Raw genomic sequence first — 18,103 nt, 5'->3', positions numbered from 1 at the left:
AATTTTGGGTTGAAGCGATAGCATATGCAACATATCTGATCAACAGAACATCAACAAAAAGTGTAAATAACATGACACCAAAAGAAGCTTGGAGTGGTCTTAAACCGGGTGTAGGACATCTAAATATCTTTGGTTGCATTGCTTATGCACATGTACCTAACCAAAGAAGAGGAAAACTCGATCATAAATCCGAAAAAATTGTGTTTGTGGGTTATAGTGAAAACACAAAAGCATACAAACTTTATAATCCTATAACAAAAAAGGTAATCATAAGCAAATATGTTATTTTTGATGAAGCAAAAGCTTAGAATGAACCTTTAAGAAGTGAAGAAAATTGTTCACACATCCTACTGAGCATTTGTTCAAAAAAAGAAAACGATGAGGAGGAAAATGAGATGAACACACACACAAACCTGTTAATGACAACTCAGTACAATCCATCGATGACTCTTCAAGTTCATCTGAAGAACCAACATGTGCAAGAAAAATCAAGAAAAAACGAAGCATGGTAGACCTATACGAAAACACTCAAAGATTGGACTTCGAAGACATGGCCGACTATGCTCTTTTTGTTGATGCTGATGTAGTAACTTTTGAAGATGCATTTTAAGATAAGAATTGGAGAGATGCAATGGATGCAGAAATATGTTCAATTTTGAAGAATGACACATGTGAACTAGTTGATCCACCCAAAGATCATAAATCTATTGGTGTCAAATGGGTATATAAAACGAAACTTAATGAAGGAGGAAAGGTTGAAAAGTATAAGGCACGTTTAGTCGCCAAGGGATACAAACACAAGTTGGGAATTCATTACTAGGAAGTGTTTGCTCCAATAATCAGACTAGAAACTATCCGTTTGGTTCTTGCTTTAGCATCAGAAAATGAATGGGATGTGCATCAGATGGATGTGAAATCATCTTTCCTAAATGGTGCCCTTGAGGAACACATGTATATTGATCAACGAAGTGGATATGTGAAGAAAGGGGAAGAGTATAAAGTTTGTCACTTGAAAAAGACCTTGTATGGTTTAAGGCAGGCACCTAGTGCCTGGTCCAGTAGAATTTGCAAGTACTTCATGGAAAATGGCTTCAAAAAAAATCCCATTTGAGCATACCCTCTTAGTCAAAGAAGCTACTAACAAATTTTTAATTATTTGTTTGTATGTGGATAATTTGGTTTTTACAATAAACTCAGAAGAAATGGTTCGAGAATTAACGAATCTATGAAAATAGAATTTAAAATGACTGACATGGGCGTATTGTATTACTTCTTGGGAATAGAGGTAAAGCAAGAGCAAAAGAGGATCTCAAATTCCCAACACAGTTATGCTAAGGAACCGCTTAAACGCTTTAACATGGTGGGTTCTTCACATGTCTCTACCCCAATGGAGTTTGGATCAAAATTCTTAAAAAATACTTCAGAAGATGATGTGAATCCAAGTCTATATAGGAGTCTGGTAGGCAGCCTTATGTATTTAACTACAACAAGACCCAACATCATGTTTTCTATGGGTGTTATTAGTCGCTTCATGGAGAATCCCAAGAAAAGTCATTGGGAAGCTAGTAAGCATATATTGCGTTGCATAAATGGTAATCTCACTCATGGGCTTATCTATACTAGAACTGAAGATGCAAATTTGAGAGGTTTTAGGGATAGTGATTATGGTCGGTGTATATATGATAGTAAAAGCACCACAGGCTACGTTTCTAACCTTGTCTCTACAGCCATATCATGGAAAACAAAGAAGCCAAATGTGGTTGCCTTATCTTCTGTTGAGGCAGAGTACATTTCACTTTCAATGGTCGGCTGCCAAGCCTTGTGGCTCAACGGTATTTTGGTCACATTAGGAAAATACCAAATCAATGCATCAAAGCTTTTATGTGATAGCAAATATGTCATAGCTTTGTCAAAAAAACCCCGTGCTCCATGATAAAAGTAAGCATATTCGGATTAAATATCACTTCCGTGAACTTCTTGCAAACAAAGATGTGGAAGTTTGTTTCTGTGAAACAAATGATCAGTTAGCAGATGTATTTACTAAGGCTTTGCAAGTGGGTAACTTCAGTCGTTTGAAGAAGAATCTTGGAGTATCTGAAATCTAGCTTAAGAGGGGAATGTTAGAATTAAGCTAGAACTTTGTAAATATTATCTAACGGTAGTTAGTAAGTTGGTGGTTATAGTAAAAAGTTATTATCAGTTATGTAACCGTCCTAATGAATTGGCGTAATGGTTAGGGATGTAGAAATATGTAAACTCTATGAATTAATAAAGTTTGTTGAAAATTAATTTTATGTGTGTAAACCATCTTCTTCTTGTTTATCTAAATTTTCGTCCAACAAGTTTAGCCATTGGTGTTGGAATGACATTGTCTAAGGCTTTTGTATGAATTGACATCCTTATTTCATAACACATTGTTTACATCTCTTAGAATGACACTGACTAAGGCTTTTGTGTGACAGAGTTATCAAAAGCAATTTTTTGTGATATTCCTAAACAAAATGGGCACAATGAAAAATCCAAATAGACAGTATTTTTATGACATAGAAACTTGTAGAAGTGAACATCTTAAGTGTTGATTGAACTATCGCCTTGTGGTCTTCTTGTAAAGCATGTGAGTGGAGAGCAGAACCAGTAGTAGAATTGTTATGGAGGATATGAGCGATAGAAGAATAGAGGCTGCAGCACGGAAGCAGAATGAATCATACGTAGTACACATCTTGTTCCATCCGGTATGAGAATTTCCTTTAATTCCAGTGTATGCGACTCCTGTTGCTGCTCCTGTTGCTGAAGCCATAATACCCAATAGCAACTGCACCATACCAATTGATTTTATGTTACTTCAAAATATAAAACTTGTGACATTTGATTTTCCAGCTATATAAATTTAACTCCAAAACAAATTCATTCTTATAAGAAAAAAACTCAAAACCTCTCGCTTCATTCAGCAAAATCTGGCCTGTTATGAACTAATAATTCTTGGAAAGATAGAAAATATTGCATTTACTTTGTATTGTTACAATAAAAAAATGTTTTCTTTTTATGCGAGAAGTAGGTTTTCAAGTTATGATTAAAAAGTTATGCAAATGTAGTTGGTGTATGAACTTACAGCATCAAACATCACAAAATGAAACTGCAATTTTGTGGAGATTCCTCCCGGCTTCATAAGTGCCAAAACCGATAGTGCCCCAGTGATAATGCTGTACAAGCAAACCACCGAGAGTGCTGTAATCAAGTATCTGCACCATAACATCACATTCGTTAATAGAAACTCTCGAACTCATAAACAATGGCTAAAAGAACAGAGATTATTAAGATTTTGGTTGAAGTAATGAAACTTACATGAAAGAGGGGATATAACTGAATTTTCCAGTCAATAGTACTGCGTGGCCTGGGGTAACTTGAATCAGCTTGGTTTGTTTAGAAATTAACATAACAATGATTGCAACCAATGATGTTATGAATAGAAACAGCCTTAAGGCCAAATCAACCACCGGATGTGAATTATTCTTGTATTGTGATAACACTGCTGACTGCTTCTCTGGTTGCTCGGTGGCGGCAGGTGGAGGAGATGTGGTGACACTGACATGGGATCCCATGGCCACAAGAATTTGGACAGGAGAAAACGGAAACTTGTATTTTTTTAGTTTTGTGAAAGTGTGGTTGGATGTTAACTAGAAAGTGCAGTTTTATACTACGTAAGTACGTATATCTTTTTGTCAACTGATTTGTGTCGATGTTAGTAGGATGCTCATGGCACATGTTTATGTGAAGTTGACATTGAGTAACTTGATTTGACAACCCAAAAACGGAAACATTCTACAATAATGGAATATTTCACATGACCATTTTGCGAAAGGATTTCCATGGCTGATTGTATAGCAAAGATTTTATTTACAAATGGAATCTTTATTTATTGGTCGACAGATAGTTAATCCCATCATCACTAATGGGTCGGTTTCATCGTAATTTCTAATTTCTAATACAAGGTATATGCGCCGTTACCTTTTACTACAAATTACACGTACGTATTATATGTAATATGTAATATCTAAGGCTGGAGGGAGTGCTGCCACCGAAATCGCACTCTCTCCCCCGCCACATCAGCGACATGTCACTTTTTACCACTCAAGTGTGGTTTCTTGCCACACTTTTCATTTCTTTTATTTTTTTGTTTTTTTTAAGTATTTTAATTTAATAAAACTTTTTTTTTAACTAATTTAATTTAATATACCTTCTATTTTAATAAAAAAAAACATAATTCTTCATTACTTGAAAAAAAAAAAAATAGTACATTGCGTTACAAAAAAAAACCACAAACATGACATTTAAATAACCCTAGAAACTTAAAAAACATAAATAAAATAACTAAAGGAAACTACATAAAGTCGTTCTCCGAGAACTCGTCTTCGGGGTCATCCGGTGGATCCAAATTAAGGTTAATGTTTTGAACCCCGTAAATGTGTTCCACCAAGTCATTGCGAAGATTGTCAAATGTTTCAGTGCAACGTATCTCTGCTCTTCTGTTTATATACTCTTCGCCACCAATTTCTATTGGCTGTGTCTCTGGTATGATTTCTTCCTCGTCAAACGCACATATCGCTCTTCCTTCGTCTTTAATAATCATGTTATGCAATATAATACATGTATACATGATTTCTTGAAGTTTTTCCTCGCCCAAATAAGCTGCTGGTTTTTTCAATATGAACCACCGTTTCTTCAGAGCTCCAAAAGCACGCTCAACATCCTTCCTAGCTCTTTCTTGAGCTCTCTTGAATTTCTTTCGTCTAGAACCATGTGGAGCTTAAAACGACTTAACAAACACAGCATACTCAGGATAGATTCCATCGACCAGATAATAACCATACTTATATGGTGTTCCACGCACTTGAAAAGAAGAATCTGGTGCGGATCCATCGTATATGTTGTTAAATATTGGTGAACGGTTAAAAACGTTGATGTCGTTAATCGAACCAGGAGAACCAAAAAAAGCATGTCAAATCCACATATCTTGTGATGCAACTGCTTCAAGTATCACCGTTGGGTGACCATGATCATCTCGGGTAAATTGCCCATGATATGTTGTAGGGCAATTTTCCCATGCCCAATGGAGACAATCTAAGCTTCCTAGCATTCCAGGAAACCCATGCACACTAGCATGATGAGCTTGCAATTACAAGATGTCATTACATGTAGGCTTACGTAAATATTTTGGACCGTAAAACTGAATGACAGTTTTGCAAAAAAAATGGAGAATGTCTCGTGCTATCCTAGCAGACATCCTAAAACTTTCGTCTAACGCATCAGGCGGAATGCCATATGCTAACTGACGAAGTGCGGCCGTGCATTTTTGTAACGGAGTGAAACCGGGTGTACCTCTAGCATCGTAGCGTTGTTGGAAAAAACTGCACTCCCTCGTTACATCTTCAACTATACGTTCGAATAAACCTTTGAGCATTCTGAAGCGCCTACGAAAATAATACCCTTGGTAAGTGGCATTCTCTGCAAAATAGTCTTGCACCAAACGTTGGTTGGCTTCTTCACGATTTCCGTAAATATATCTTCGTGTTCTCTGTTGAGAACTTGCAGCTGTGTTGTTACATACAACGTTGTATGTTTGTTCCGCCATTTGAACACACGCAATAGCGGTATCAAAAATAGTCTGAAATTCTTCAGAAGATGAAGAAGATGACATTTTTTGGAGAGTGATGATTTTAAAAAAAACAAAAAATTGAGAGAGAAGATTGTGTTGTGAAAAAAAATTAAGTTTGATATGTGTATATATATAGGAAGGAAAGAAAAAGCAAAAGGAAAAAAAAAATAAAAAAATAAACGAAATTGCATTCAACGGTCAGATTTTTGACCAACCAATCACATTTCGCGGTCTTCAAAGGTCGTACTGCGGTCTCAATGGCAGGAAACCGCACCCTGGGGGTGGTGTTCCCTGCTGAGGTGGCACCCAGGTGCGGTCTCAAACTGCAACACACCGTGCAGCCTAAGACATATATAATCATAAAATCACCTCGATGCTTTGGAATTTGGATTTATCATAATTAATTTCTAGCACGAGTCACAATGAGGTTCTTCAATTCCTTTTTGTACAATTTAAGAATATTAAGGATATGTAATAACTAATAAATATAAGTATACAAACTATAATATCCCTAGAAAAAAAGTCAGATTAATATTTGGAAAGCATTTTTAAATTTCAAATGTTTTGGTTCCTTTAAAATTTTTATTGTATTTAAAATACTAAATAATTGTTCAACTTAAAGGTAATAATATTGAAATATATTTGTCCTTCCCATGTTCGTTATTTCAGGATTGATGAAAATGTGGAAGACATTATTTGATGAAAATCCGAATATTATAATTTAATAAAAAAAATTATTTGTTGAAAAAGAATTGGTCTGCAGATCTTCTATTTGACATTATTTCAATTACTGTTAATAATTAACTGGTTTACCATTTAATAATCGAAATGATGAATATTTGGTTGCATAGTACTTTATACATCGTCTAGTTAATAAATAAATAAATAACTTAATAAATTACTTATCCATAGTCTCATGGATAGTGTGGATTTGGTTATTAGTTTAACCTATAGAACATTATGTAGAACTCATTAGGTTTTATCAGATGTTTTAAAACTCGTTTTTTTAATTGATCTGGTGTAAAATATGGATCATATGTCAACCGATTTGACCGGTTAAATCACGGTGTCAATGCGATTTTCAGAATATGAGTAATTACTTTGTAGTTACTGTTGTCATATGTCTTCGAGCTTAACGTCGCCTGTGTTGGTTTTGCCTGAGTTAAGCCTGAGAATCACAGCAAATAAAGCACCGACGTGAGTCGTCGTCCGGGAGGGGGTCTCGGAACGAGACTCCGACGGTCTAGTCAATAGTTGTATGAGAGAATTAAGGTTTAGTTTGAGATAGAGCAAGAGGTGATCCCTTCCTCTGGATAAGAAGGGCTTCCTTTATACCTGTTGTTGGGGGAGCATGTCCCCGACAGTACTTGTTGTCTTGTCTGGACTATCAGGACGTGGAGGCATCTCATTGGCTGATCATGCACGACTAGTGGTTACTTGCTATCGGTGCAAAACCATCGAAGAGCAGCACTTTGAGCACTCCACTTGTCGCTCTGGGGAGTGGTTGGTACTGTTATGGCTTGTTATGGACTAGAGCTAATTGTTATGAGTTGGACCTTGGTGCTAGAACACAAGGGAATAAGTATGAGGCCGCAAGGGCGAAGGCCCCACCTAGCACTTAAGCTAAGTAGTGACGGTTCGCTAGGTCGTCCTTTAGATAAGCACCTCATTATCTAGGCTAGTAAACGTCAGCGTTAGCCTCGGGTAGTTGAGTTGTTCTAGCTTAGAGCAAGGCTCATGTCCGGACGAGATGGTTTTGATGTCGAATAATATGACGGAGTCGACTATGCAGATTTACTAGGGCAACCGACCGATTCTTCCGTTTTGTATTTAAAATTCCCATTTACTAGGATCCCTTTTTTTTTTTTTTTTTTTTTTATCTTTCTACCTCCTACACTTCTACCGTCTAAGTCTTCTTCTGTGTGAAATTTTTTTCTTACCGTTTCCTGTTCGAGATAATGATTCCCGTTTGATCTGGGAGCAACCCGACACCAAAATAGTTCGAGTCTCTTTAGTTTCGGTTTGGGTTTATGCCTGAACACGGGGTGCAGTTTCCAAATAAAGGGGTTATTTTCTATCAGCCTCCGCAGGAAAGGTTGGAGTCCCAGTGTCGATTTTCGAAGCGGGGCTTCTGCTGCCAATATTGGATTTATTTGATGAGGTTATGTATGGGTATAGTTTCTTTGTGGACGAACTCACTCCTAGTGTCGTTAACAAGATTGTCGGGTTTGAGTTGGTCTGTCGATCCTTGGGTGTAATTCCTCAGTTCTAGGCCTTCTAGTTCTTCTTTAACTTGTCCACCAAGTGTGCATACATACTTTCTCTCAGCAGCGCAATACTTATTTGTTTATTGTTAACTAGATGGCTACTCGAAAGAAATGGTAGGAGTGGTGGTTGTGGGTTAACAATGATTTGATTAGTTCTGGCTATCCTTGTGTGACCATCACTTCGGATCGGGCACCTCATCTATCGCGTGCTAGTTTATCTGTGGTTGAAGCGTTGAAAGGGGCCTGCTTCAACGAGGAAGATTTGCAGGACTCCATCCCGGAGGGTGCAGGAATGAGTGCTGCTGGGCGAGCTTGGGGGATGATGCCTCAATTTTATGTGGAGAAAATCAATAAGTGTCGTTTCCGTACCCTCCCCCCCCACTTTATTTTTTTCTATGAGGAGCTTTCCTTGATGAGGACTTTGGTAATTTAATGGCTGTTGTTTTATCTATAGGCGTTGAGAGAGTTTTTGTAACGCTCGCAGATCCAGGCTAGTCAATTTATAGACAATAAGTGTCGAAATTCGAGTTATAACGAAGAATATGTCAATTTAACCAATTTGTAGAATATGTCTCAAGGTTTCCGTACATATAAAGAACGCCGAAATTCGAGTTATAACGAAGAAGTTATGGCCCGTCGAAGTTTTTACGACAGAACCGGCACGACACCGGGAAGCGTAAAAAGTGAATTGACGATAGAAGACTTTTTAGCCTTAGTGATCTAAACTAAAGTCGTAGAATATGTTAAACCGAGAAAATCCATAAAAAGAACGCCCAAATCTGACTTCGTATGAAGAAGTAATGATTTTTCTAAGATTCGGCTTAGCAGTGCACGGCCTCAAACTCGAATTTTAGTTCGAGTGGTTTTTGACTTACGCGACCTAAATGAGAGTTGAAGATCTCATTAATAGGAACTCAACGGTAAAAAAATATATACGAAAACGGGGTCCGTATGAAGAAGTTACGAATTTTTCGCGGTCATTTAACAGTCTAAACGCCTCTTACTGTTAAATTTGAGATCGGTCGAGAATTAGCCGACAGAGTCTAAATGAAAGTTGTAGATCTTGATTTTCCTACGTGTTGAAAAAAAGAACGTCAAAAAACAGAGCTTGTATGAGAAAGTTATGATTTTTCTAAGTTTGATGGCTGATACGCGATAGAGGGTGACGTGGCACCACCAGAATTGGACACGTGGCACCACCAGAAGGCTGCCACATGCCCCAACTCGGTGAGTAGGTCCTCCTACTCGGTGAGTCCATCAGGAATTCACACTATAAATAGAGGTGTCGGGTTCCATTCATGCTCACACCTTCAAACTCTTCTTTCTCTCTCTAGAGCTTCTCTCTAAGCCTCCCTAACCCCCTAAAAGCCTAGGGAACCTCCCTAGCTGTAACATCCCGGATTTTCAGAAGTAAAGTTGAAGGGCTAAAAGTGTAAATAAGAAGGTCAACTTGGTGAGTCTATGGATAGACTCGGCGAGTCGATTCGCGTTTCAGGTCGCGTGTTAAATGACCAACTCGGCGAGTCGCATGGGGGGACTCGGCGAGTTGGTGCTGTATGAAGAAAACCCTAATCCCAGCCTCTTTACCTTCCCTTTGAGTTCTAGAGGCCCTAGATTTGTGTGATCTTTCCTTCGTGAGTAATTAGAGCCTTAGAGGAGGAAATCTTGGAGGGGAATTGAAGAGCAAGAAGGCTTGGAGCAAGGGGCTTTTCAAGGTTTTGACTTATTCTTTTGTTGGAGCCTTCTTTTGAGGTAATGATTCGTTGTTTGAGCTGTTATCCATCTAGATCTATCAATTGTGGGATTTTTGGGTGTATATCTAGTGCTATCTTGAGTTTGGAGGTTAGATCTGAGGTTGCTACCTCAGATCTAGAATAGTGATGATCCAAAAGAGCATAAAGTCCCTGTTCAAGAGTTGTTGATGAAGTATTTTAGCCCCAAACCTTAGCCCAAGAGTGTATTATTCTTAGATCTCCTTGGATTCACGTAAAGTTTGCCACTTTACGTGATGGATGGCTTGTATAAGAGTAGATCTATGGATTGGAGACTCTGCATGGATTGGAAAGCCTATGTATGGGTTAAGAGCTAGTGGTACTCGGCGAGTCACATGGGTGTACTTGGCAAGTTGCATGAAGATAGGAAGAAACTCGGCGAGTTGGAAGAACAACTCGGCGAGTTGGTTGAAGATAGCCTTGGACTCGGCGAGTCTGTTCTTGGACTCGGCGAGTGTGGTCTTGAGGTCCTAACCTTTTCTAGTTAAGCTGAGAATCGGTGAGTCAAGGGATGACTCAGTGAGTTGAGTACGGTTTGACTCAGAGTTTTGGGACTCGGCGAGTCTTGGGGCGACTCGGCGAGTTCAGTCGTGTTATGGGAGTTTCAGACCATGGGGGACTCGACAAGTCAGCGGGTTAACTCGGCGAGTAGAATCAGTTAGAAGGGTTGGCTTGACTGAGGACTTTGACATTGACCAAGAGTTGACCAGTTGACTTCCAGGGGTATTTTGGTTGTTATTGGTATCTATTGGTTTTGGTGACTCAGTGGTGGAGTTCGTGGCGGCGGTCGGAGCAGTGTGATTTCATTCTTCAGTCGGCAGTAGCAGGTGAGTCTTCTCACTATACTTTACCTAGAGTGGTAATAGAGTTATGTGACAGAGTTATAGTATGCTATCTATGCGATGTGTGGCACTGCATTATTTCTATGTGATTTATGCTGTGTGTATATCAGAGTTAGGACCGGAAGGTCCACAGAGCTAGGACCAGAGGGTTCATAGAGTTAGGTTTAGAGTTATGTGCCAGTGTAATTGTATGCTATTTATTTTCTGAGATTTATTGTGATATGTGATATGCATGATTTTGAGTTATCAGAGTTAGGACCTTTGGGTCCATAGAGTTAGGACCAGAGGGTCCACAGAGAGTTGGGACTGGAGGGTCCCACTGAGACACATAGACCAGAGGGTCAACAGAGTTATAGCCTTGAGTGGCTAATATGTTTTAGAGTGGTATTTTGGGGAACTCACTAAGCTTCATGTTTATAGTGTTTTGTGTTATGTGTTTCAGGTTTCTCAGGTTCACGGGACGGCACCGGCTCGATTGTACACACCAGGGGAAGCGTTTGTTTTCAGGATCCTAGTTTATTAATCGATTGAACAAAGGAGTTATGTATTGCAACTTAAACAAATGGGATTTTTAAGAAGAGTGTGAAAGAGATACACTATTTTATTTTTCAAAAAAAAATTGTTTGATAAATTACGGTGTTACAAGTTGGTATCAGAGCCTTGGTTTGAGGGATTTGGATGCACCTTCGGGTAAATCTGGACTCAAACTGAGGAAGTAAGAAAAGTTTTCAAGGAATGATTTTCTAAAAGATGAATAAGAGTTCAAAGAGAAAGCGAGAAAGAGTAGTGTGTATAATCGGCCAGAGCCCGAATGGTGATTTCCCAAAATACCCTTACTTTTGTGTTATGAGATAACTACGATACATTTTATGAGATATTATGCATGCTAGAGACAAGCTAGGTATTTCATATCTTAGGACTAGAGTGGACTGATTTGTGATGACTTATCCTAGGAGTTACTGTTATATGTGATGTGCTTTTGAGTATGTGTAAGTGTATTCAGTTGGAATCCTTTTAGGGGATTTGAGTAGAGGAGTAATCTATGAGAGACGCCTAGATGAGTATTGTGGTGTTTATCGAAGAATAGATAGAACCCGCGAGGGGCAGAGTTGCAGAGTTCGGTGGTACCTTGAGAATGAGCAGAGCAAGCAGAGTTATCATCCAGAGTGACTTCTATGTATTCTTCGATGCCCGAATGCTGCTTGCTTCGTGCTTTGTGGAACTCTTGATGATGGGAGTCAGCTACCAAGTGAATATGACGATATTCAGGAGGTAGATGACTGGCATCATTAGGAGCTCTTCAGCAGCTGATGACGGAGAAGTGGGAGTGACCTTAGCCAGATGAGTACGTTGGCAGAGTAGAGCATTTCGCTGAGGAGCGAGCACGCATGGCGGAATTAGTGAACGAGAAGGTTGAGCAGCTATTTAGGAGCTCTGGAATGGTCCGTGTGGAAAGTATGGGTAGATGTGACAGGTAGTATGGGCCCGTACTTTTGAAAGCAGAGGACCCATACTCAATACAGGGAGTATTCTGAAGGTTCTAAGTAGCAGATTGGGGAGTGATGTCATGGTTCGATTACCATACATCGTAGCAGATTGAGGAGTGATGTCATGGTTCGAGTACCATACATCGTAGCAGATTGAGGAGTGATGCCAGGGTTCGATTACCATACATCGTAGCAGATTGAGGAGTGATGTCATGGTTCGAGTACCATACATCGTAGCAGATTGAGGAGTGATGTCATGGTTCGAATACCATACATCGTAGCAGATTGAGGAGTGATGTCATGGTTCGAGTACCATACATCGTAGCAGATTGATGGGTGATGTCATGGTTCGAGTACCATACATTGTAGCAGATCGAGAAGAAATGTCAGGGGCTGAGTACCATGGTTCTTAGCAATTGATGCTTGTGATTCTTCGGTTGTCCGATCAGGATTGATTGGTGGAGTTTGGACACGATGGGGTTTTAGGCCTGAGGGCCATGATTGAGTCTGTAGAGGCATCCCTTGAGAGGGAGGTCGGGAGCATTTCAGAGTATTATTGGTAAGATGTCAGATGTAGTCGCAAGACTCAAGGATTTGTAGAGAAGGCATTTATGGGGGATTGCGGCATGTGTGAGCGATCAGTCAATGGAGGATATGTCACCTTCTGTGACCTGATGGGTGCTATTTATGTTTCTGTGGGAAACAGGAGAAATGTGAGATTTTGGTTTTGGGGTTTAGGAGTAAAATCCTGTGGATTGGCATTTATGACGATTTTTACACCATAGTATAAGGCAACATGTCTGTTGTGAGGTAAGGATATATCATGAGCAGGTAGTCGGTTGGGACTGAGGTGGTCAAGGACCACGTTACACCCTATTTGAGTATAGTAGGGCATGTGGTAGCGGTATCAGTGGGCAATCCAGTCGAGTATATCAGGACGGCGCCTCTTCTATCTATCATGGATATTGAGTATGGGAGTGGAGTCCCTACTCTTGTGATAATTCAGGTGTTGGAACTTGGGTTGAGAAGTCAAGGTTGAGGAGTAGGATGATTTATTGTTTCAGTCTAAGAGTCGGTGATATTACTGATGTTCGGTATTGGGATGGTATGAGACTTTGAACAACTAGAGTCAGTCGTGATGAGAAGTTCCTAAGGATTTCTTCTGAGATTCCGGGTATTTGAGGTTGCTTGATCTCTTTAAGGGAGATTATCAGGCGTTGCGTAGCACCTTCCAAGGGCAGGTGAGATATTGCTAGTGGAAACAGTCTGTCGGATGGTGTGTGCGTCAATTGGTGATGGTTCGAACCCTAAGTGGGGGAGAACTGGGTATTTTATTGAGGAAACCAGAGATTTGTGCAAGAGAGGTTAGGGGTTGGATACATATATTTGCGGCTCAAATTCATGAGGCCAGGGTCATTGATGATCAAGGAAAGGTGCAGAGCGAGATAATGCATATGGTATGTGTCTGAGAAAGGATGGGTGTCTCCTCAGCAGTTGGCAAACGGTCATGAATCTAGTGGTGGCCAGGGCCGTTTCAAAGGGAAGACTCGTAATGATGGTATGGACGGTTGAGAACTTCTGGATAGAAGATTATCGAGCAGTTAATTCCCGGGTCGGAATGTGTATTCTTGCTTGGATTTGAGCAGTAGGGGAAAGGGTTTCGGAGGATCACCAGCGTGTTCTGAAGTGTTAGCGCTTTCTTTGTATTCCAATTAAGTGTTTGGATACACTGAAGTTGCACATTGGGTAAAAAGGAGTATATGTATGGTGCTGGGAGTAGGAGATCAGTGGTTGAGGCAGGACATCATGATGTCCTGTAGTGGTGTTCCGTGGTGACCGGGAATAATGTCCCGATCTCGGAGTTATTTAAGTTTGAGACGACCGGTGGTGAATTATGTATTTTCGGTTCCAGTGGGAGCCCTTCGGGCATTTACATCAAGATGGATTATTTAAGAAAGTGGATCTTCGCAGAGGTAGGTATTTTGTTATAGCGGTTGCCACCGGATTATGTGATGCATATGTGGGGCAAGTGTGTGTAGCTATCTATGATAGTCTACGGAGCATGAATTAATGGGCGTAGTGTGTCGTTGGGATTAGAATGAGAGTATGGGGTGAAGCTACGGGGAGCTATAGTATTCACTAGTTAGAGGGTGTTGTGATGCTATGGGGAGCCGTAGTACTCACAAGTTAGAGAGAGGGGGTCGTGGTACTATGTGGAGCCGTAGTACTCACTAGTCAAAGGCTGTCGTGTTATTGCGGGGAGCCGTAATAATCACTAGACGGAAAGAGAGTGTGATGTTGGAATGTACCCCGATCAGGGTATGATGCAGAAGAGTTTTAGGCTTGAGTAGCCTTAGTATAGAGTTTTTGGAGCCTAGTGGCTGAACCAAGGGCGGAATTGGAGGTCAGAGTTGAGTCTATCCTCGATTAGATTGTATTTTTCGTATGAGGAAAAGAGAATTTCGTGACTTGTGAGTCACTGGGCCGGGATAGTGGTCGTGGGGAGGAAGCTAGTGAGATATTTTGGATCATGTTATAGGTGATCTTTGGAGGTTCAGCTGTGGAGTCAAAAGCTGACCTGGTGCTCAGTATCGAAGTGGGATATGAGAAATGAGCTAGAGTTTATCATGGTGATGTCTGAGGACACTTCAGGGTGAACGGACGATTTAGACGCTCGAGGACATGCTTCGGGCATGTGTATTAGATTTCGAAGGGAGTTGGGACACGCATTTACTCTTGTCTGAGTTTTCCTATACAACATCCATCATTCGAGCATTGGTATGCCACCCTTTGAGCTGTTGTATAAGAGGAAGTGTCGGACCCCATTTGCTGGGAAGAGGTGGTGCATGGACCCGAGAGTCCTTGCGAGCAGATTCAGAGCATGTGCGATACATGGAGTAGCGGTTACTTTACCAGGGATAGTGTAGAGTGGGGTGTGAGGACCGTTGCACTTGTCTGAAGTGGAAAGGTTGACAAGTAGATTTCCTTGGGTAAGGAAAGAGAAAGGTAGGTAACTCCGAGAGAAGTGTTGGATCACGGAAGTGAAAGCAGTAGTGAGAATGGATGGTTAAGAGTATACTGGTTGAACACTGTGTCTGTGCCAGTGGTATGGAAGCGCATCCAGGTTGGGTGTCTGTTGATGTTGCGGAAGAATCTCCAGTGGTTTAGAACCAGAGGATTTCGGAAGAAATGGAGGAATAGAGCCTTGGATATAAGTATGGTTGTGATTAGGAGGTTATGTATATAGTGGTAATTCATCCTGGGGATGTCTGATGGTGTCGTCAGTATGTCGGGTTTTTCCAACCCGACGATGTAGAGCAGGCTCAGCATGTGTATGCGATTGTATAGGAGAGTTCAGAAGATTTGTTCAGGAGCTGAAGGATGTATCATCCTGTCAGCATGAAAGGAGTAGAGTCGAATTCGGAAATGAACATGGATAAGTTCCAGCAGTGAGTACCCGATCAGAACTCGATGGTTCAGGGTATTATCTAGTCTTGCGAGAGGCAAGTGTATATGGAGATCAAGAGTGATAAGTGCCTCTATCTGAGGGAAGAGCCGGTGGTCGGCTTGAGTAAGTTGATATGAATCGGTAAGCAAGGAGTTGGATCATTTTTGGGATGATATCAGTGTTTGGAAGGATCTGGGTCAGTAGAGATCCGAGGTTGCAGTGTGGGGTTATGGTTATTGGAATTGTGTGCTGCAGCAGGCTTCGAGAACAAAGCCTAATCTAAGTGGGGGAGAATTGTAACATCCCGGAAAGTCAGAAGTAAAGTTGAAGGGAAAAAAGCGTAAAAAAGAAGGTCGACTCGGCGAGTCTATGGATAGACTCGACGAGTCGAGTTGCATTTCAGGTCGCGTGTTAAGTGACCAACTCGGCGAGTCACATGGGGGGACTCGGCACGTTGGTGCTGTATGAAGAAAACCCTAATCCCGGGGGTTGAACCCTATATAAAGAACACAATACCCTCTCCCCAGCCTCTTTACCTTCCCTTTGAGTTCTAGAGGCCCTAGATTCGTGTGAGCTTTCCTTTGTGAGTAATTAGAGCCTTGGAGGAGGAAATCTTTGAGGGGAATTGAAGAGCAAGAAGGCTTGGAGCAAGGGGCTTTTCAAGGTTTTGACTTATTCTTTTGTTGGAGCCTTCTTTTGAGGTAATGATTCGTTGCTTGAGCTGTTATCCATCTAGATCTATCAATTGTGGGATTTTTGGGTGTATATCTAGTGCTATCTTGAGTTTAGAGGTTAGATCTGAGGTTGCTACCTCAGATCTAGAATACTGATGATCCAAAAGAGCATAAAGTCCCTGTTCAAGAGCTGTTGATGAAGTCTTTTAGCCCCAAACCTTAGCCCAAGAGTGTATTATGCTTAGATCTCCTTGGATTCACGTAAAGTTTGCCACTTTACGTGATGGATGGCTTGTATAAGAGTATATCTATGGATTGGAGACCCTGCATGGCTTGGAAAGCCTCTGTATGGGTTAAGAGCTAGTGGTACTCGGCGAGTCATCTAGGTGTACTCGGCGAGTTGCATGAAGATAGGAAGAAACTCACCGAGTCTGTTCTTGGACTCGGCGAGTCTGGTCTTAAGGTCCTAACCTTTTCTGGTTAAGCTGAGAATCGGTGAGTCAAGGGATGACTTAGTGAGTTGAGTATGGTTTGACTCAGAGTTGTGGGACTTGGCGAGTCTTGGGGCGACTCGGCGAGTTGAGTCGTGTTATGGGAGTTTTAGAGCATGAGGGACTCGACGAGTCAGCGGGTTGACTCGGAGAGTAGAGTCAGTCAGGAGGGTTGGCTTGACTGAGGACTTTGACTTTGACCAAGAGTTGACCAGTTGACTTCCAGGGGTATTTTGGTTGTTATTGGTATCTATTTGTTTCGGTGATTCATTGGTGGAGTTCGTGGCGGTGGTCGGAGCAGCATGATTTCGTTCTTCAGTCGGCAGTAGCAGGTGAGTCTTCTCACTATACTTTACCTAGAGTGGTAATAGAGTTATGTGACAGAGTTATTGTATGCTATCTATGTGATGTGTGGCACTGCATTATTTCTATGTGATTTATGCTGTGTGTATATCAGATTTAGGACCGGAAGGTCCATAGAGTTAGGTTTAGAGTTATGTGCCAGTGTAATTGTATGCTATTTATTTTCTGAGATTTATTGTGATATGTGATATGAATGATTTTGAGTTATCAGAGTTAGGACCTTTGGGTCCATAGAGTTAGGACCAGAGGGTCCACAGAGAGTTGGAACTGGAGGGTCCCACTGAGACACACAAACCAGAGGGTCAACAGAGTTATAGCCTTGAGTGGCTAATATGTGTTAGAGTGGTATTTTGGGGAACTCAATAAGCTTCGTGCTTACAGTGTTTTGTGTTATGTGTTTCAGGTTTCTCAGGTTCACAGGACGGCACCGGCTCGATTGTACACATCAGGGGAAGCGTTTGTTTTGAGGATCCTGGTTTATTAATCGATTGAACAAAGGAGTTATGTATTGCAAATTAAACAAATGGGATTTTTAAGAAAAGTGTTAAATAGATAAACTATTTTAATTTTAAAAAAAAATTAATTGTGTGAAAAATTACGGTGTTACACTAGCACCCGAAGGAAGCCCCGAGGCTCCCGGAGTCCCAAGAAAAGAGCCTTTCGGCTCAGGAACACCGCTCCCGTGAAGCCCGGTTTTCGAGAAAACCCGCTGTAAGTGAGTTGTACCATTGCTATCTTTAGTGTAGCTTATGTTTCAATATGGTAATGTTATTATGAACTTATAAGGAGTATTTGGGCTATTATTATGGGTTATATAAGTATTGTTTAACGCTTATATAATAGTAATAATAACTAGACTATTAAATTAGTCTCGTCAAGCGTTAGACTAAACTCTAGTGGTATTGATACTAGGTTTTATCGAAGGAAAATTGTTTTAAGAGTATCGAAGCGCTGTCTGAGTGCTGAGTCATGACCTAATCATGTGAGTGCATAGTTACTTTCATCTTACACATAGATATGAAGTATTTTAAATAAATTACGTGCTATGTGTGCATACTATCTGTATACTTGCTATCTATGCTGGATGAACGTTTTTATAAAAGTTT

General features: G+C 40.7%; 1 protein-coding gene and 1 pseudogene across 1 annotated transcript; one reads left to right on the top strand and one right to left on the bottom strand.

Moving 5' to 3' along the window:
* The first annotated feature begins 1,243 nt into the window (after positions 1-1,243).
* LOC145049783 (secreted RxLR effector protein 161 pseudogene) lies at positions 1,244-1,933 on the top strand (annotated as a pseudogene).
* Positions 1,934-2,379: 446 nt separating this feature from the next.
* On the bottom strand, positions 2,380-3,646 carry LOC145051216 (CASP-like protein 1). Its single transcript, XM_078999321.1, has 3 exons — positions 3,343-3,646; positions 3,110-3,239; positions 2,380-2,812 (listed from the first exon to the last, which is right to left on the bottom strand). Exons 1-3 carry the CDS (start codon positions 3,597-3,599, stop codon positions 2,585-2,587), a joined length of 615 nt encoding a protein of 204 aa, XP_078855447.1. The 5' UTR covers positions 3,600-3,646; the 3' UTR covers positions 2,380-2,584.
* Positions 3,647-18,103: the final 14,457 nt, after the last annotated feature.

Source organism: Lactuca serriola, chromosome 5 (genome assembly GCF_051521515.1).
Source record: "Lactuca serriola cultivar US96UC23 chromosome 5, Lser_US96UC23_V15, whole genome shotgun sequence".
NCBI classification, from domain to species: Eukaryota; Viridiplantae; Streptophyta; class Magnoliopsida; order Asterales; family Asteraceae; genus Lactuca; species Lactuca serriola.
The sequence above is the reverse complement of the archived record's forward strand: the minus strand, read 5'-3'. Positions and strand labels throughout refer to the sequence as shown.

Bases quoted from the DNA above. Each gene is read 5' to 3' on its own strand.
- LOC145051216 (XM_078999321.1), bottom strand. From the start codon at position 3,599: ATGGGATCCCATGTCAGTGTCACCACATCTCCTCCACCTGCCGCCACC. The intron at 3,240-3,342 runs GTAAGTTTCATT...GTTATGGTGCAG, and splicing joins AGTTATATCCCCTCTTTCAT to ATACTTGATTACAGCACTCT. The intron at 2,813-3,109 runs GTAAGTTCATAC...GGTATGGTGCAG, and splicing joins ATTTTGTGATGTTTGATGCT to TTGCTATTGGGTATTATGGC.